At 47.5% G+C, this 20,309-nt stretch overlaps 1 protein-coding gene across 2 annotated transcripts; it reads left to right on the top strand.

Moving 5' to 3' along the window:
• Positions 1-7,174: 7,174 nt before the first annotated feature.
• Positions 7,175-19,850, top strand: Actl6b (actin like 6B). 2 transcript variants are annotated; one of them, XM_077802797.1, is made up of 14 exons: positions 7,175-7,199; positions 7,656-7,732; positions 7,939-8,104; positions 8,405-8,505; positions 13,581-13,678; positions 14,304-14,398; positions 14,465-14,571; positions 15,262-15,351; positions 15,501-15,562; positions 15,686-15,800; positions 15,922-16,016; positions 16,088-16,193; positions 16,395-16,481; positions 19,770-19,850. In XM_077802797.1, the coding sequence occupies exons 1-14, from the start codon at positions 7,175-7,177 to the stop codon at positions 19,848-19,850; spliced, it is 1,305 nt and encodes a 434-aa protein (XP_077658923.1). The 2 variants fall into 2 exon arrangements, with proteins under 2 accessions (XP_077658923.1, XP_026268976.1); XM_026413191.2 differs by having other exon boundaries at positions 15,922-16,002; positions 16,098-16,193.
• The last annotated feature ends 459 nt before the right edge of the window (positions 19,851-20,309 follow it).

Genomic DNA, 20,309 nt, shown 5'->3' on the forward strand with positions numbered 1-20,309 from the left:
AGTTTACACATCTGTTCAATGAGGAGTTGAAGCCTTCTGCACTGCCAAGCCTTTTGAATTGTCATGGGATCCCCATGGTTGTGAAAAAACTTTGGAAGGAAAGTTCAACATATTGCCTTCATGGATTCCTCATAACAAAAGCACCAAAGCATTCTATTCATTAGCCTTTGTGAAAGGCCCTAAATAGCTTTCAGAAGAACAACTTTTTTTTTTAAGAAAAAAAGTTACATTCTTTGTTACGCATAAATTCTATTTATGTGCACCCAGCAACTAAATGACGTATTTGCAACAGATAATAGATGTCAATTAGACATCAGAATTTGGAAGGGACTTTATAGATAATTTTCAGTTTTATCTTCTACAAAGGGACCTAGTGACTTCCCCCAAGGCACTTTAGCAGCCTGAGACTAGACCCAATTCTGTCAATCTTTATAGGGCATTTGATGCGGCTTTATCTCACTCTGGTTTCTGCGTTAATATGCTTTCTTGGTTTAACTCATTCAGCTAAAATTTACTGAACCCCAATGATGTGTCAGGCTTTGTGTGTCCTAGCACTGAGGATACAACCACAAACAACATGTGCATCTCTTCAGCCTGCCTGGACACAGAGATGGATGATACATGGGCAATGAAATAGCAGTGCTGGTGGTCTGGAGATGTCTTTCTTTCTTGTTTTTTAATTTTAATATTTATTTTTTAGTTTTTTCGGTGGACACAATATCTTTGTATGTGGTGCTGAGGATTGAACCCGGGCCGCATACATGCCAGGCGATTGCGCTATGCTTGAGCCACATCCCCAGCCCCCCCCCCTTTTTTTTTTAACAGCACTGGGGATTGAATCCAGTGGCATTCTACCACTGAGCTACATCCCCAGCCCCTTTTTAGATTTTTTTCTTTTGAGACAAGGCCTCATTAAGTTGTCAAGACTGGCCTCAAATCTTCTATCCTCCTGTCTCAGTCTTTTGAGCCACTGAGATTACAGACAGCCAGCTTGGAGATGTCATTTATTGGGAAGGGACACATTTGGGGAGGAAGATCAAGAGTTTTAGATTGGGATGTTTTAGATTTGAGGTGCCAGGAGAAAATGCTTAATAGGCAGCTGAAGAAGAAGGTCTAGAGCTCAGCAGAGAAATCTGAGTTGGAAATGAGCCCCAAAAGTGAGTGGCACATTCAAGCAGATGAAGTCATAAAGAGGTTCAGAGAAAAGACAAGATGGCCTAACACCAAAGCTCTGAGGAACTCTAATATTTAGAGGTCAGGCAGAGCACAAGCTGCCAAAGGAGAAATCAGAGAGCTAAGAATAAAATCAGGAGAATGTGGATTTCTGGAACCCAAAAGAAAAGAGTCTTCCAGAAAGGGGATGGTAAATTGTGTTGAATACTACAGAGATGAAGCAGGACTGCACGGAGAAGTGCTTAAGGATTGGGTAAGATGGAGGCACTGGTAACTTTGTTCTGTGCAGTCGCAGTGGAATCTAGCTAGGCATCTACCTGCAGTGGCTTATAGGGTGACTGAGCAGTAAGGTAGTGGAGACAACGGAAGTGGTTAAGACTTAGGAAATGTTAGCTCGGAGGGGTGGAGAAAGATGGGGCAGCAGTGGAAAGAGAATATGGAGTCCGATATTTGCTTTTTTATTTTTGGTGGGGGGATATGATGCTGGGGGTTGAATGCAGGGCTTTGCACTTGCTGGGCAAGCATTCTACCACTGAGCTACATCCCGGCCACAAGATATTAAGATATTTGCTTTTGGATGGGAACTACTTGAGCTCATTTAGATGATAATGGGAAGGACAGACGGAGAGAGGTAAAGGATACAGGCAGGTAGGGAATGACCCATGGGGGTGACCCACGTGTGGAAGAAGGCAGAAGCCCTAGAGCATACGTGGAGGATGGGGCTCTGACAGGTCACCAGGACATTACCTGTTCCTTCTCAGTCGGCTTGGACTCTACTCCTCCTTAGGGCAATCTACAAATGTTGCTTTTCCAGGATCTTGACTTTGGCCTTTTCTTCTCATTTGCCATGTTATTCCTTAGTGACTTTATCCACTTCTGTGACTTTATCCCCTAATTGCACATAACTCTCAAAGCCCAGATGTCTCTTCCCTGTGTGCAGACTTGGTACATGTCCAACTGCAGACTGAATATCTGCATTTGGATGCTCATGGGCAGTGGTGTGCTGGCGTCAGCTGGTGCCAGCTCATATCAGCTCACAAGAGCTCATTATACACCTCTCTTCCCAACTCCTTGTTTAGTGAATTCATGTTGGTTGTAGTGACTTGAAATTGGCTATGGTGAGAGTATTTACATCTTGGAAATCGGCAAATTCTTCTGATCAGTGCTTCCTTTCCCTGAAGATCTGATTGTTAAAACATTTACTGCACACTGCTGTTTGCAGACAGTCTCCACTCAACATATTCTGAACTAAATCACCTTCCCCTGGACCCCATCCTGCCAAACCCTATCCTTTCCTTCAATCTCTTTGCCAGTTAACAGCACCCAGGAGTGTCCTACTACCTCATTTCCCCATATCCAAAGAATGGTCATTTAGTTAAGGTATAGGGTAAGCTATAATAATAATAAAAAAAAGAGCTCCCAAAATTCAATGACTTAAGTGATAATTGCAAAATAGATACTCCAGGATGATGGAGGCATCTAGACCATCTTCAACATCTCTGTGTCCAACATGGCCCATGAAGCAACCACTGTCATATCTGAATCACATGCATTGGGAAGTGGGGTCGGAAGAACAAGTTCTTCCCTATTTAGGGACATCACTAGTTTCTGCACAGAAGCCAGTCAGATGCAAGGAAGACTGGGACATGTAGTCTTCACCTGTGCATCCAGATATAATATTATTAATAAAGAAAAAAGGGAGCTGGGTGCAATGTGGTGCATGCCTGTAATCTGCTACTCAGGAGGCTAAGAGGATGATTTGCAAGTTTGAGGCCAACCTCGGCAACTTAACAAGACCTGGTCTCAAAATAAAATTTTGAAAAAGGGCTGGGGATGTAGGTCAGTGATTGAATGCTTGCCTAGCATGTGCAAAGCCCTAGGTTCCCCAGTACTGCAAAAAATAAAAAAGGGAAATGGGTATTGGTATAAGGCTAGCTAGCTTTTTAAAAATTTCTGCTCCTTCTCCTCCTTCTTCCTCTCTCTCTCTCTCTCTCCTCTTTTCTTTTTTGTTGTGGTGCTGGGGATGAAACCCAGGGCCTTGAGCATGGTAGGCAAGCATTCAACCACTGACCTACATCCCCAGCCCTCAGGGCTAGCATTTTGTTACTGGTGCTACCTCTTGAATAGTGTGTGTGTGTGTGTGTGTGTGTGTGTCCCTTATACTGTATGCCAACTGTTATTACCATAGTTCTTGTCTATTTCCTGGCCTCTAGAATTGTCCCTTTCCAATCAGCTTACCTAACGGCTGCCAGAGATATCTCTAAACCTGCAAATTGCATAGTATAACTTACTTGTTCAAAAGCATGCAGTATGACTGGGGTGTAGCTCAGTGGTAGAGAGCTTGCTTAGCTTGTGGGAGGCCTAGGTTCAATCCCCAGTGCTGCAAAATAAATAAATAAATAAAATATTTCAAGCCATGCTGTAGTTCCCCCATGGATTCCCTGAGGAGAACCAAGCCTTCGTGCATGACATATAGGCCAGGTCTTGTCCTTCTCGACTCAAAATGCTTCCCACCCCCACTCCAACTCTGTCTCCTTGTCTGCCAGAAAGTCGGGCCATTTTCTGGGACTTAGTTTAAATGTTCCTCTCTGACCACACTGTTTTTGTGTCACACTGCAATGCTGGCTGCATTCCTATTGCAGGCTTTATTAGACTGTGTATTTCTGGGCACCCGCCACCAACACTGGGACAGGGGCTCTCTGTAAAGCCAAGGCACTTGGTTTATCTGGCAGAAGGGCTGGATAAGTGCTTGGCCAATAAGGAACAGACCTTACAAGATGCCAAATCATTTCCAAGATGGGAATCTGAGAGGATTGGCCCTGGCCCCAGCACCTTAGACATCATTACCTGATGCTCAGGTTTGACCAACCTGAACATAGATTTGGAATGTGACCGTATCTAGAATATTCTATTAGATTAATTGTTTAATCATCCATCTTCCTGGATGGACATTAAACTGAAGTTACATATTGTCCTCTGAGCCATTTTATTCCCAGTGCCAATTAGGCACCTAGAGAACATTAATAGAATGAATAGAAGCCCAACAACATTTGCCGCAGAATCAGCACTTTCCACATGTCTCAGTTTAGGTCTCAACTCTGTCATATAACAGCTGAGTGTCCTTGGGCAAGTCACAAGCTCTCTGCCTCTGTTGTCCCTAGAAATTTGGGATCTTAGTCTGGTTGCTATTGAGACTAAATGAACTAATATTTGTAAAACATTTATAGCAATGCCTGGCATATAGAAAGCACAAAGTGTCTACTAAATGAAAACAGAGTTGCATGGGACTTGGGGTGTAGCTCAGTGGTAGAGAGAATGCCAAACATGTGTGAGGCCCTGAATTCTGTCCCAAGCACGGTGGGGAGGGGAGTTGTAGGAATGGACCATTTGATCTTTAATTATTTTCTAGTCTTGTCTTCCCCTAACCCCACCCCCCAACACTGCCCTCCTTCTAGACTGAGTTTCTATTTCCACATATTCCAGAATTTTACATGTCTTCAAATCTTTGCACATGCTGTTTTCTGTGCAAATATTTCCCATCTTGTTCACCTCTGTGCCCCTATAAATACTTCCCAGTTCAGCTCAAACTTCATTTTGAGATACCTTCCCAGAGACATATAGTTGCAGGCATGAAGAAGGCATAAAAGATGTCTGCTGAATCAATAAAGGGACAAATGTCGAATTAGATCCCATGACAAATGCAAATTGGCCACAGTTGGCTGGGAGGTAAATTGAGTCTTACACCTTGCTGACCATAGCTTTTCTTCCTACCACAAGAGGAAAATTCACTTCTCATTACCAGATAGACTGCAGGCTTCTAACTTATGCATAATATAGTAAAGCTTCAAAAAACTCCTAAAGGACATTTTTTTTTTAGGTGCAGATGACACAACACAATGCCATCATTTTTATGTGGTGCTGATCAAACCTGGGTCCTGCCCATGCTAGGGGAGCCCTCTCCAGCTGAGCCACAATCCCAGCCCCCTAAAGGACATTTTTATGACCCAGTGTTCACTGAATAGTCCTGTGTACTCAGCTCTCAGCCAGGCACTTGATTCTGTCATCAGACTGAGTCCTCACCACAAGCTACCTTATGGATGGAGACAATGAAGCTTGAGAGGAGCACAGAGGTGTTATGAAACAGGTCATATCTCAACTGGCTGATAAGAGATATGGGCTCTAATCCTGGTTCTGACCCCAGTGAGCTTCATGATCCAGACAGAGCCTTCTCTCTATCTGGGGAAACCCTTATAAAACCCCAGGGTGAAGAGGCAGGTGTTAATTCATGATTGGTAAAGTTTCAAAATCTGAGAGGATTTGGGGGAATGCGGCAGGGGAGCGGGTAATGGGAATTTACAAGGTGATTTCACAAGAAGTGAGGCAATATCATTAAATGTCAACAGAAGGAGAGGTGCAGGCCATGAATAGAATTGCTTCCCTCTCAGCATTCCTTTGATCCTCTTAACATTTTGAAAGATGAAGAAATGCAGGTCTCACCAGGCACAGTGGTCTCTGCCTGTAATCCCAACAGCTCTGGAGGCTGAGATAGGAGGATCACAAGTTCAAGACCAACCTCAGCAATTTACAGCAACTTAGCAAGGCCCTAAGAACCCTTGTCTAAAAAATAAAACAAAAAAAGGCTGAGGATGCTACCCAGTGGTTAAGCAACCCTAGGTTCCCAAAATAAATAAATAAATAAATGCAGATCTCAAGAGCTTAAGGGGCCATCCAATTCATCAAGGTCTCAATGATTGATCAAGGGTCACTCGAGAAAATCTCAGTCTCCCAGCTCCTGAGTCAGCTATGTTCTCTACAGCTTATCACTCTTGCTGATAGCAGGAGTCCTCCAGTCTAGGAAGCCACAACTGAACTCAGAATTAATCCTGGGCATGTAAATGCTATTGTCACCAGGAGATAACCCATGAGCCAACTCAATCCATCTGACCTTTGGCTGGGAAAAGTGAGGTCCTTCCAGAGTGGGCATTTGATGAGCAGAGAACCTTCAAGGGCAGGAGACTGTCATACAGTGCTCTTTTCCTATGCCACCTCTGGTCTCAATGCACCCTCCACCCCCAACAAATCCCAATACACAAGTGTATCTACATTACATATGTCTACACATACTCACAAATACCAGCACACACACATGCTCAACTAACGCAAGCTGTCAGAGATGCTCCTTTACCTTCCCCAGCAAAAATGCCCTGAAGGTGGGACCAGCAGCCCCAAAGAACCTAGGAAGCTACCAAAATACCCACTTCTTGATCAATGCCTCCTGAGAACAGGTGTCTAAATAGAAAGATGGGGCAAGGTGTCTAAAGCCTGATTAGCTGAGTACCTATGTGTGAACACATGTGCACAGATGTGTACGTGTAAGGCCCAGGCTCCAGGGGATGGTCGAGGGAAAAAAGTGGTCATCAGAAAGACAAAGATGGAAAGAATCAGAGAGAGACAAGAGACACCCCCCACACATACACCTCTGGTCCCTCTTTCTATCTTTCCATCCTCCCTCTCCCGGTAATTTCATTCAGGCCCGAGGGTGACAAAGCCTTGCTCAGGAGCCTGTGGATGGTTGACTCTTCAGGTGCCCCAGGGCACCTTCACCCCCCACCCTATTTTTAAAATGAAGGGAGCAGGGACCTCATCAGTCACCATACAGAGCCCTGGTCCCCGGATGGAAAGGGTCTCCGTCTCTTTCCTACTCTTCTCTCTGCCTCCTATTCCGCCTATTCCGTAGGTCCTGTCAGCGTTTTTACCTACTCCACCCTCATCCCTATACCGCACCAGAACGCCAAGGCGGCTGTCCCTTTAAAGCAGCGGCCCCCGGCCGGGTTATTGTCTGGCCTCTCAGCCAATCCGCGGCGCCGTTGGGGGCGAGAGATCCAGCCTCCTGATTGGCCGCCGCGCGCCCCGCCCCGCCCGGGATCCCGGGAGCTGTCCGGCCGCCTCGGTGCTGATCCCACCGCCGCCCACGGGCCGCGAGCGGTGTTAAGAGGGCACTATGAGCGGGGGCGTCTACGGCGGAGGTGAGCCAGCCTTGGGCTTCGGGCTCCCAGCCCCGCGCGGCCTGGCCCGCAGCCCTGCGCCCCGAACCCGCGCGACCCAAGCCTTGGGCACCCTGGGGCCTGTCACCTTCGCGCTCGAGCAGATCAGCGCGAGATTTGTGTCTCCCGCCACCTCTACCTTCGGTGACGGCCCCGAGCGCACCGAGCCTAACCTCTCCACTATACAACCCGCCTCCGCCCGGCCAATGGCCCCTTGCTTCCCCTCCAGGAGAGTGGCTTGAACAAGGCCACTGGGCGAGAGGGACTCTGACAGCTTGACCCTCCACTCCCAGGACCCCGAACTCCAGGCCTAGCTCCCACCTGCTCCCAGCAGATATTGACCGTGGCAAGACCGGCTGTGCCCTGAGCTCCTCTTGAAACTACCCCGGGGGAGAGAGTTCGGGGGAGGTCCCCTCACACTCCTGTCTCTCTGCACAGATGAGGTGGGAGCGCTGGTCTTTGACATTGGCTCCTTCTCAGTCCGCGCTGGGTACGCTGGGGAGGACTGTCCCAAGGTGAGCCTTCCAGCCCCCTCCCCAAAACCTAGGGCTTCTGGACTTAGCTTCAGGCTTCCTGTGATTCAGAGCTTTCACAGCCCAGCCCCAAAGCTGTGCTGAGCGGGAATGTGGGAGTAAACCCAGAGGCGGGCTGAGGGCCCTGGGTGGGACTGGACAGGGACAAGAGGGCGATCTCTCTCCCTACCTATCCTCCCCACCCTCAGGCTGACTTCCCCACTACGGTGGGGCTGCTGGCCACTGAAGAGGGGGGCGGGCTGGAGCTGGAGGGGGAGAAAGAGAAGAAGGGGAAGATCTTCCACATTGACACCAACGCCCTGCACGTGCCTCGGGATGGAGCAGAAGTCATGTCGCCCCTCAAGAATGGCATGAGTAAGGGGCCCCTACCCATCACCTCCTCACACAGACCGGGAGCACCCCCCTACACACACACACCACCTGGGATACAGCATCCCATACCTTCAGAGTCATCCTTGCAACTGCCCAAGTCCCAGGGACCTCCTCACAGCTTCCCTCCGCTGCCTGGTACCCAGTCCAGGGTCCCACCATATTCCCGGGAATGGGGACTTTTCTGATGGAGCTGGACTCACTCTTCCCAAGACTCTTTTCCTTCATGTCTGCCAACCCTGCCTGCCCACCTGCATCTCTCCACACTGGTCTTCTTCCCCCAAGTCGAGGACTGGGAGTGTTTCCGGGCCATTCTGGATCACACCTACAGCAAACACGTCAAGTCTGAGCCAAACCTGCACCCAGTTCTCATGTCGGAGGCCCCGGTGAGTGCCTCATTCAGACTCACATCCAGCTCTGGGGCCCCCAGCACACCCTTTCCATCATTCACCCCTCACTTCAAGTCACCCCTATCAGTGGCTTCACCTACATTTTCCTTCCAACCTTATAATGGTCAACCAGTTTTCTTCCTTCCTGGCTTCTCTCCTCCCTTCCAGCTCTATCCACTCTGCCCTTCACCCCTGCCCCCAGTTCTTTTTTGACTTTTTAACTTAAAATCTTGGGTCAACATTATATATACATGTAAGAAATCAATTTGCTTTATAAAGTGTGTTAAGGTAAAAGCCTGCAGTTCTTACCCTCCTCCTTCCATTTCTCCCATTCCAAAGACAACTAAACTGCTTTTCTCTTTTTAAGCTAGTTTTTAAATTGTAGTATTTTTTCTATATCTCTAAATGTCACACTTAAATTATTGCACTTTTTTTCCAGTATGGGAACTGAATCCAGGTCCTTGCATATGCTAGGCAAGTGCTTATCCCCAGACCACATGTGTACATGTACACACACACACACACACACACACACACACACACACACTGCTTTTTTTTCTTCTTCTTCTTCTTTGAGAGAAGGTCTTGCTAAGTTGTCCAGACTGGCCTCAAACTTGAGCTCCTACTGCCTCAGCTGCCTAAGTCACTGGTTTACAGGAATGTACCCCAATACCTGACTGCATGGATTTTCCCCCCTAAGCTTTAGATATTTTTTAAAAGGTAAAGCATTCTTTTTTTAGCCTTTATTTTATTTATTTACATTTATGTGATGCTGAGGATCGAACCCAGTGCCTCACAAGTGCTAGGCAAGCGCTCTACCACTGAGCCACAACCCCAGCCCCAGCTTTAGATATTCTCTATGAATTTCCCACTAATGAAACAAGCATTTGGTTCTTCACCACCCCCACTATATCACACACATTTCTGATTCCCCACCTTTAAGTACATTTGTCTTTTATACTTTTGAAAAGATCAATACTCAGAATCTATGCTTTTATTATTTTTTATCCTGAGCAGGCAAGAAAATATGATTATTTTTTCTTTCCTGTGCAACTTTTTGTTCACTGGATCTGAAAATTGTCTTGGGTTTTATGTTGCTTAGTCTTCTATCTACTTAATAATGTGACCCTATGTTATTCATATGTTATTCATATATAGTTATCTGTATATTTTCTCAAGACATTAATTGCTTTAGATAGTCTATTAATTTCATCTTCTTGAAGAAATTTCTCCAGGAGAGCCTAATAACCTATTCCACTTTGAATAAGCAGCCCTCTACACCAGGGGCAGAACTGTCATCTGGTATCTCCTTTTGTCACCCCGTGGAGAATCCTTTTGTCACCCCGTGGAGAATCCTTTTGCCTCACTCCTATATTGGGGAAGAAATTTGGACCTTTACTACCCCTGTGTTAGAAGTCCTGTTTCTTTTTTTTTTTAAATTTTTTTTAAATTTAGGTGGACCCAATATCTTTATTTTATTTTTATGTGGTGCTGAGGATTGAACCCAGTGCCCCATGCATGCTAGGCAAGCACTCTACCATCGAGCCACATCCCAGCCCCTAGAAGTCCTGTTTCTGATATTTGATTCCATTTCTTGTTTTACTTCTTAGAAAGATTATAGGAAGTAAATTTTTTGAGATTTTGCATGTCCGATGTTGGATTGATAGCTTAGCTAGGTATCACACTCCAGGTTGGAATTTTTTTTCTTCTTCAGAATCTTGAAGGTATTTCTCCATTCTCTTCCAATATCCACAGTTGCCACCAAGAAGGCCGAAACTGTCTAGCTCCCGATCTTCTGGTGTGATTTTTTTTTTCTTTCTGAAAGTTTATAGATTTCTCACTCCATCCTAAGTATTCTACAATTTTACTATGATATGTACTGATATTGGTTTATATTCATTCATTGCTGTATATACTTAATATGTCCCTTCAATCTAAAAACCTCTGCCTTTCAAATCAATGAAAAAAGTTCATTCATTTTATTACTTATTTCTCTCAATTTTCTCTGTTCTCTTTTAAGAAATTCTATTATTTAAATTTTGGGCCAAAACTGGTCCCCTGATTTTTATTTTATTTATTTTGGTGCTGGGGAATTGAACAAAGGGCCTCATGCATTGCCAGGCACATGCTCTACCACTGAGCCCACATCCCCAACCCTTTTTCTTATATTTTCTCTTCTGTTTTCCATCTCTACTTTTCCCCTCTAGTTTCTAAGATGTTCCCTCAACCTTACATTCCAACCCTTCTTTCAAGTTTTCCATTTCTGCTCCTACATTCTTACTTTCCATGAGTTCTTTTTTTGTTCCATGAATGTTGCTATTTGAGTGTCCTTGCCTGGTTTCATGGGTGTACTATTGTTGGCTCCTTCACTAAGAATATTACTGATTTTGTTTTTGCTCTTGTATCTTCCTGAATAATCTCTGTTCTTCCAAGTTGTTCTTACAAGTGGCACGCACCTGTAAAATCCCAGTGGCTCCAGAGGCTGAGGCAGGAGGATCTTGAGTTCAAAGCCAGCTTTAGCAGAAGCAAGATGTTAAGCAACTGAGTGAGACCCTGTCTCTAAATAAAATACAAAATAGAGATGGGGATGTGGTTCAGTGGTTGAGTGCCCCTGAATTCAATCCCCAGTACCCCCTTCCCCCGCAAAAATAAAACAAAATTGCTTTTTTATCTGCATTGTTTTGGGGAAGGTCTCTATCTCATTGTAGAGACATTTCTTAGATTCTGAAAGCCCATGTTGGCCTGCTTATTGTTTCGTGGTGGGGCTCTAAAAAGCTGATCAGAAACCCTGGTTCAGGGGAATGGAGAGCTTATTGATTGATGTTTGCTATGGGCTAATCTAAATGGAATGTTCTGGTGGTCAGCATACAGATGCTGTACTATACAAATACTGGTATCTTCAGATTTGGGAGGGGTACTGGATTGAACCTAGGACCTCTCATGCATAAGGCATATACTCTATCACTGAGCTACACCCCAACCTGTATCTTTAGATTTTTGATGTGACCCCATAGGCTTCCACCCTGGAGACCTGCTTGGATCCCTCTTTCTTAGAGCAAGTGAGAGAATGGGGCTGGTAGTCTCAGCATCCAGTGTACCTGGCAACGCTTCATTCTCTGCCTTGGGCAGATGCCCTCACTCCCGCTGTGTCCAGAGTCCCATCAGTTCAGGAATCCTCGGTGTCATCCTCTCTGGGGTTCTGGAACTGGCATGGGGGATAATAGCTCAGTGACCTGGAGTTGGGGAGAGAGTTTAGGAGTCTGTTATGTGAGTAGCTTCAAACAATCTTATTTTAGATTTCCTTTCATTTCCACTTCTAGAAATACCTGAACCCTATTCCTGAGGCCTTTCAGGATTCTGTGGCTTATCACAGGTTGTTCCTGTTTTTTTTCCACTACCAGTTTAGGAGTCAGTTTGCCAAACCTCACCACTCACCTGATTCCCAGCTCCAATATTTTGTCACTGTTTCCCCTTATTATTCCCAACTCAAGCCCTCCTCTCTCTTGTTTTGTCCCTCTTGCTCTCTCTCTCCAACCCACCCCAGAACAGAGATTAATACAACTTAAAATTAACCTTTCTAAAGTTAACAATTCAGTGGCATTTAGTACATTAACAGTGTTACAGAGCCATTACTGCTATCTGGTTAAAACATTTTCATGATCTCAAAGAAGAACCCATTTCTGTTAAATAGTTACTCTGTAATCCAAGCTCTTAGAAATCACCGATCTACTTTCTGTCTCTAAGTATTTAATTGTTCATATAAATGGAATCATACAATATATCTTTTTTGGACTGGACATTGAAGTCAGGGACACTCAACTAATGAGCCACATCCCCAGCCCTATTTTGTAGTTTATTTAGAGACAGGGTCTCACTGAGTTGCATAGGGCCTTGATAAGTTTCTGAGGCTGGCTTTGATACTCCTGCCTCAGCCTCCCTGAGAGTATTACAGGTGTGCACCACCACACTCAGCTCAATATGTTACTTTCACCCTTCTCCTTTTTCTTTTTCTTCCTCTTCCTGTGTGCTGGGGATTGAACCCAGGGCTTCATAAATGCTAAGCATATACTCACCACTGAGTTACACCCACAGTCCTATGTCAGTATTCTTTCACTTAACATGTTTTAAATGTTCATCCATGTTTAGCATGTATTAGTACCGCATTTCTTATTGTGGCTGAATAATGTCCATTGTACAGATATACCACCATTGTCTTATCCACTTTCCACTGATGGGTATTTGGACTATATCTAACTTTTAGGCATAGTGAGTGCTGCTTTGAATATTTGTGTACATATATTTATTGGAGTACCTGTTTTCCATTCTTCTGAATATGTAATTAGGAGTGGAATATCAGAGTCTTATAGTAATGTTTACTTTTTTGAGGAACCAACAACAGTGACTGAACCCTTTTATGTTCTGACCAGCAGTGTGAGAGAGTTCCAATTTCTTCACGTCCTTGTCAGCACTTGCTATTTTCTGTTTTTTAATTATTTTACCACTCTAGTGCACACAAAGTAGTATCTCATTATGCTTTTGATTTGCAATTCCCTAATGGCTAAGAATGTTTGATTTGCATTTCCCTGGTGGCACTTCTTTTCCTGGGCTTGTTGACTTCTGTGGGTTTAAATCTTTTTAAATTGCCCCTTCATTATAGTTTCGCTGGGATCTTGGGAGGGAATAAAATTAGATGTTTGCATCATTACCCAGACATCCTCTTCCCCAGCTTTCTTGCCTCTGGATGATTAGAATGGGGGAAAGGAATGACCTGGGGACTGGGAAGAGCCTGAGATGTATTTGTAACAATTAAGAGCCCCTGAGCCAGGCATCAGAGGAACAGGACTCCAGATCCAGCTCTGCCTAGAGCTTCCTGTGTCATCTTCCTCTCTGAGTGTTGTTTTCTTCATCTAGGTTTTGACTATGATCCTTAAAATTCTTTATAGTTCTCTCAATGTGAACTCTTCCCCTAGTATGAGTTGTGTGTGTGAATAAGTGTGTTTGCATATATGCGTATGTAGATGTATGTCTATGTGCATGAATGTGAGTGTGTCCCTCCTGCACTCTCTCCGCAGTGGAACACACGGGCCAAGCGGGAGAAGTTGACTGAGCTGATGTTCGAGCAGTACAACATTCCTGCCTTCTTTTTATGCAAGACAGCCGTGCTCACCGCGTATCCTCTGGGTTGTGCTGCTCTGCTGGGTGGAGGGACAGGGTGGGGTGTGTAGGCCTGATTCTCTGGAGATCAGAGTCAGGACTCTGATCAGAGCCAGACTCCTTCCTTAGCCACACCAGGACTAAAGACCCATGGGCAAGTGCCCAGGACTTCAGGAGTCCAGATAAGTGGCTTTCCCCATTCCATGGATCAGGCTGAGCAGAGAAAGAGCTGGGCTAAAGGGACAGCAGGAGCTGGGACTGGGCAGAGGAGGGAGGGGTATATGACTCTGAGGCTGTCCCTTCTCAAACCACCAGTCAGCATTGCTTTTTTTCAGCATCTGCTTTGCACAGAACCCTGTGCTAAGCACTCACTGGCGGGACAGGGACCACAATTCAGGGAGCCCAGATCTTAGAACCAAGAATAAAGAGAGGCTGGAGTTTCATAGGAACAGAGGAAGAAGTTGCAATTCACCCAGGAAAGAAGTGACTAAGGTCTGAGGAGCCTATCTCCAGGAGATGGGCCATAAGTCAAGGGGAGAGTCTTGCAGACTGGGGGTTAGATGGACCCCAGGAAGAGTGGGGAACCAGGCCAGCCCCTCACTTGCCACAGCTGTCTCTTTGACTGACTCATCCCACACCAGCTTTGCAAATGGACGTTCCACAGGCCTCGTGTTGGACAGTGGGGCCACCCACACCACGGCCATTCCAGTGCATGATGGCTATGTCCTGCAACAAGGTGGGGCCTCGGCAGGGGCCAGGGGGGCTTGGAGAGGGCCAGTCCTGACACTGCCTCCTCTTCCAGGCATTGTCAAGTCGCCCCTGGCTGGGGACTTCATCTCCATGCAGTGCCGGGAGCTCTTCCAGGAAATGGCTATTGACATCATCCCCCCTTACATGATCGCAGCCAAGGTGGGACCTCTGGGGAGTCCAGAGCTGCCACCATAGAGTCCTGGGTACCTGTCAGCCCACCAACCCATGATATAGCAGACCAGAGAGCAGCAGGACCCCCAAAAGATCATAGGTCCAGTTCTTCATTTTTCAGTCAAGGCATCAAAGATTGAGACATGCTGAAGGACATGGCCAAGGTCATGCAATCGGCTGGCAGCAACATGTGTGAAAACCAGTGTGTGTGTGTGTGTGGGGGGGTCCAAATGGCCCAGGTTCAAGTTCTGCCTCTGCCACATAAGAGCTGTGTGACCCAGAACATGATATTGACACTCTCTGGACCTCAGTTTCCTCTCCCGTTAAGAAAATAACAACAGGGAAAAGTGTTAAATGACACTGCGTGCAGAGGGCTTCTCTAGGTCCCCACATGGGATAGAGCCCAGGAAGAGGCCTTCCCCATATGCCCTCTGCTTTCCCTAATTGGGCTTTTTCAGTCACCTGTACCCAACATGTGTATGGCACAAATGGGAACAAGTTCTCCCAGTTCCCTCTCCTCTCTGTCAAGGAAGGACAAGAAACCCTTCTTTGGGGCAACAAAGCAGAACCCCCAGTGCTTGTTAACTGCAGAGCTGGTGAGGGCTGGGAAGGCAGGTGTGGACAGGGGGTGGACAAGCACTGGCGAGGGAAGGATGCTCAGAGACTGTGCCCCTATAGGAGCCTGTGCGGGAAGGTGCTCCCCCAAACTGGAAAAAGAAGGAGAAGCTACCCCAAGTCTCCAAGTCCTGGCATAACTACATGTGCAATGTGAGGCACTAAGAATGTTCCGCAAAGAGCTTCCCTCCCCAGCTCCTGGCCCCCTGCCACAAGCTGTGGGGAGGGACAGAGGCCCTGAAGGCGGGTGGGGTGTGGTGCTCGAGAGGGAGACCAAGTCCTCATCCCTTCTTGATTCTCAGGAGGTGATTCAGGACTTCCAGGCCTCGGTGCTGCAGGTCTCAGACTCCCCCTATGATGAGCAGTGAGTGGGGCTCCATGCTGGGGTGGGAGGAGTGTACAAGTGGGGCTCAGGGGGCACCTATGGAGCTTCTTACCTGGGGACTTTGTGAGCACCCCAGGAAGAGTTTTGATCCTTCCTGGGCAGGGTGGCTGCGCAAATGCCCACAGTCCATTATGAGATGCCCAATGGCTACAATACAGACTATGGCGCCGAACGACTCCGCATCCCTGAAGGCCTGTTTGATCCCTCCAATGTCAAGGTTTGGTGGGGTGGTGAGCACTGATTTGGGATGGGGGCTGGCTGGAGTTCTTAAATCCTAGGGTGTGGGAGAGGCTGGGAAAGATCATAGGGGCCAAAGCCCAGGTCACCTTTGTCCACAGGGCCTTTCAGGGAACACCATGTTAGGCGTAGGCCATGTGGTCACCACCAGCATTGGCATGTGCGACATCGACATTCGTCCGGTGAGGCCTGGGCCAGGGCTGCGTGAAAGGGTCCAGGAGTGGGGAGGTTGGGAGGGGTAGTTCCCTGCAGGCTCACTCTTCCTCTCTGCTCTCAGGGCCTATATGGCAGTGTCATTGTCACTGGCGGGAACACGCTGCTTCAGGGCTTCACTGACAGGCTCAATCGAGAGCTTTCCCAGAAGACCCCACCGGTAGGTGTTCACCCCTTACCCGGGGCCCTGGACTCCACTCCTGGTGTAGCCTTTCAGGACCAAGTCCATCTTCCTTCCCAAACAAGGAACGTTCTGTCCATCAGAGCAGACCTCTTGCCCCTGTGGCTTCTTCCCGCCTTCCAAGCCCTGTCCCTTCCCAGAGCCTAGATGTCTGCTTCTCCTGCCCCTTTCTCCTCACAGAGCATGCGTCTGAAGCTCATCGCCAGTAACAGCACCATGGAGCGCAAGTTCAGCCCCTGGATTGGGGGCTCCATTTTGGCCTCATTGGTGAGAATGAAGGGGCCTGGCCTAGTGCTGAGTGTGGGGAAGGGGACACCCAGACACACTCCACTGCCTTGCCAGCATCCTCGCTCATTCATTTAACTAACATTTATTTATTTATTTATTTATTTTGAGAAAGAACAGTGCTCCCAGAAACCTAAATGCTTTATCAGGACACAAATCAGGGAGCAGAAAGACAGGAAGTTGGGGATGGGTTGGGATGAGGTCGTGGTAAGGCACCCACTGTCCTCTGTGAGCAGAGGGGATGTCCTGGGGATTTAGGGCAAAGGAGTGATGTGATGATGACAGGCACCTCTGAGAAGACTGTCAGGCAAGAGTCTTTGTGATCAGGGTGTGAGTGGGAACCAAGGAGACCTTGCCAGAAGCCTCTTCCCATGGTCTCTGGAATCGTGGATTGGGAAGCAGCGGAGGTGGGGGAGAGTGAGGAGCAACAGGACGAGAAGTGGGCAGGTTGGTTCTGGTGCAGGAGGTGGAGAATTTAGTCTGGATCAGCCACTGGGGTGGACACAAGTCTTTGAGCAGGGAGCTGGGATGCAAAATGCATCCCCTCACAGAGGGGATGGCAGAGCCACTACAGAAAAGGACATCCACTAGAAGGGGAGACCTCCAAGGAGACAGAAAGGAGAGTCAGAAAATCAGAGGCTGGCAGTTAGAACTTAGCTGGGGGCTGGCACATGTCAGCTCCACAGTGACTGAAGGCCTCCTCTGTGTTTCAAGTGGACAGACAGCCTGATAGTCTCTGTCTTCCTGACAGTGACAGTCTACAGTCAAGACTGTTAAACAGAAAGTGACCACAAAGTGTGCAGTGATCCAGTTTGGAAGTTTCAAGGGCCTTCAGGATTATAAACTCAGATGAGAAGAGTATGAACTTGAAAGGCAAAGCGGATAACACGGCATCGACTGTGGGGAGGGCCAGATGCAGGGCCAAAGACAGATGCAGCAGATCTGGGTTTTAGGAGGTCCACATGCTCCCTCATAAGAGTGGGGAGTGGATCAATGGGGCAAGGCTGAAGGCAGGGACAGGGGCTGGGAATGTAGCTCAGTGGCAGAGTGCTTGTCTAGCAGGTGCAAGGCCCTGGGTTCAATACCAAGTGTTACAAAAAAGAAAAAAAAAAAAAAAGAGAGAGAAAGAAGGAGGAGAAGGAGGCAGTGACAGAGCTGCTACCATCTCCACTCCGAATGGGACACAGCAGAGCCATGGGTACCAATGAGTGTACACTGGAAGCTTATTAAATGGTACATGGACAGTACGTGGACACTGTTCGCATGCAAGAGAAAAGAAAGAGACAACGTCAAGAACAAGACACAGATGCTAACTTAGGTAGGGGCTAGGTCAGTCCTACCCAACAGGAGCACAATACAAGACATATTTTAAAAATTTTGCTGGGTGCAGTGGTGCACACTTGTAATCCCATTGGCTTGGGAGGTTGAGGTTGGAGGATTACAAGTTCAAAGCCGGCCTCAGCAATTTATCGAGGTCCTGAAGCAACTCAGTGAGACCCTATCTCTAAATAAAATATTAAAAAAGGGATGGAGGGGCTAGGGCTATAGCTCGTGGTAGACCACTTGCCTTGCACATGTGAGGTTCTGGGTTCGATCCTCAGCACAACATAAACATAAATAAGTAAATAAAGATATTGTACCAACTACAACTAAAAAAAGAAAAAAAAATTTAAAAAAAAGGCTAGAGATGTAGCTCACTGGTTAAGCACCACTTAATTCAATCCCTGGTGCAAAAAAAAAAAAAAAATTCCTGTAGCCATGTTGAAAAATAATACAAAAAAAAGGCAAAATTAATTTTTAAGAACATACTTTATTTGATCCAATATATCCAAAATATTACCATTTTAATTTATGACCAATATAAAAAGTTCTTAGTGAGATATTTTACATTCTTTACATTGTATATTTAGTCATCAAAATCCAACATATAACTGGACATGGTGGCACATGCCTGTAATCTCAGCGACTTGGGAGGCCAAGGCAGGAGGATTGCAAGTTCAAAGCCAGCCTCTGTAACTTAGCAAGGCGCTCACCAACTCAGTGAGAACTTGTTTCCAAATAAAAACATAAAAGGGGGTGGGGATATGGCTCAGTGGTCAAGCACCTGTGGGTTCAATCCCCAGTACTAAAACAAACAAACAAAAAAAATCAGCATATTGGCCAGGTGTACTGGTACACAATTGTAACACCAGTTACTTGGAAGGCTAAGGCAGGAAGGTCAAAAGCTCAAGACCAGCTTGTCACCTTAGTGAGACCCTATCTCTAAATAAAATAAAAAGGGCTGGAGACTAGCTCAGGGGTAGAGTGCTTGCCTAGCATATGCAAGACCCTGGGTTCAATATCCAGTACCAAAATAAATAAATAAATCCAGTCTGTATTTTCCCCATAGACCATATCTCAGTTTGGATGAAGCACATTGAGATGGCGGGCTACCAGAGGCTAGTGGCCACCACATTGGAGGGTACAGGCATGGAGAGTGGGAAGGATCAAAGAAACAGCGGGTTTAGGCAGAGCCTGGGGGAAAATTGCTTACTCAATTACAGACATAATGAATTTAGGATCCAGAGGAAGACTTAGGGCCGTGAATCTAAGAGACAGCTGGACGTTTGGGTTGGAAACAAGAGATTGGTTAGGACTGGGGCTGAATGAGCCAGGCCAGGAAGTCTGTTCTCTGAGGAGAGAAACAGAGACACAAGCCAGGGCTAGACACTAACTTTCAGGTGAAGGCAGAACGGCCATCCAAGAGAAGGAACAGGGTGAGATGCCCAGTGCGAGATGCCCAGTGCGGGACCCCTCAAATGGCAGGCTTCAGTAGGGGTGGGTGACAGCGGGGCACCAGGACCTAGAAGTTAGGTGGTTTCAGAATGGTGAGGGAAGAGGAAAGACTTTCCTTGGGAATGAAGGCGACTTGAGAGTACGCCTGCGCCCTGATGGAGTGTGGAGAGGCCCGGACACCTGGTATGCGTGTGTAGAGGGGTGTTGGGTGGGGGTGATTGGCTAGCCTGAGCTGTAAGTGCCACCACTCAGCTCAGGAACGGTGCCTGGCTCAGGGCAGACAGGTGCTCTATAAATCCTTGCTGAATGCTTGAAGCCTTGACTACAGATGCTGTCTGTATTCCCTCTGAATAACAAAGAGGGAACAGACGGGCCAGGGAGGGTGAGACCCGCGAGGCCAGAGGAGGCCAGGCCAGAGGAGGTGCGGTGGGGTGGGGGCGGTCCCTGCCCGCTCCCCCTGGACTGCCCTGACCGCTGTGTCGCCCCTCCTCCCAGGGCACTTTCCAGCAGATGTGGATCTCCAAGCAGGAGTACGAGGAGGGCGGGAAGCAGTGCGTGGAGCGGAAGTGCCCCTAAGGACGCCCCTCCGCACATACCCACCTGCCGGCAGCGTTGGGGACAGCGGGACGCGAGGGGGGTGTTCCCCGGCCAGGCCTCCGCGAGCGCAGATCCCAGCCCGCTCACCCCAAGCCCTCATCACCCTCCCTCTTCCCTTCTTGTCCTCCTAGGTTGTGATGTTTCTGAGTTAAAAGAAATAAAAAACGTTTTACGAAAAAAAAAAAAAAAGTTTGGCCTCTTTGGGGGTGGGGAGCGGAGGGAGGCGAGGGGAGGCGCACCTACATTCATCCAGATCCGACGGTGGGCGCCCGGACACAGCCTCAAGAGCCACGGACTCCTCAGGTTTGAGGGGAAGCGACCCCGAGAAGTCCACTCAGGGAGGATCCAATGACCAGCAGAGCTTCGAGTCCAGGGGCTGCTGGAGGCGGATGTGGTGGGGGCGGGGCCAGGCGAGGTCCAGTATGGGGGCGGGGCCTG

This window comes from Urocitellus parryii, chromosome 9 (genome assembly GCF_045843805.1).
Source record: "Urocitellus parryii isolate mUroPar1 chromosome 9, mUroPar1.hap1, whole genome shotgun sequence".
NCBI classification, from domain to species: Eukaryota; Metazoa; Chordata; class Mammalia; order Rodentia; family Sciuridae; genus Urocitellus; species Urocitellus parryii.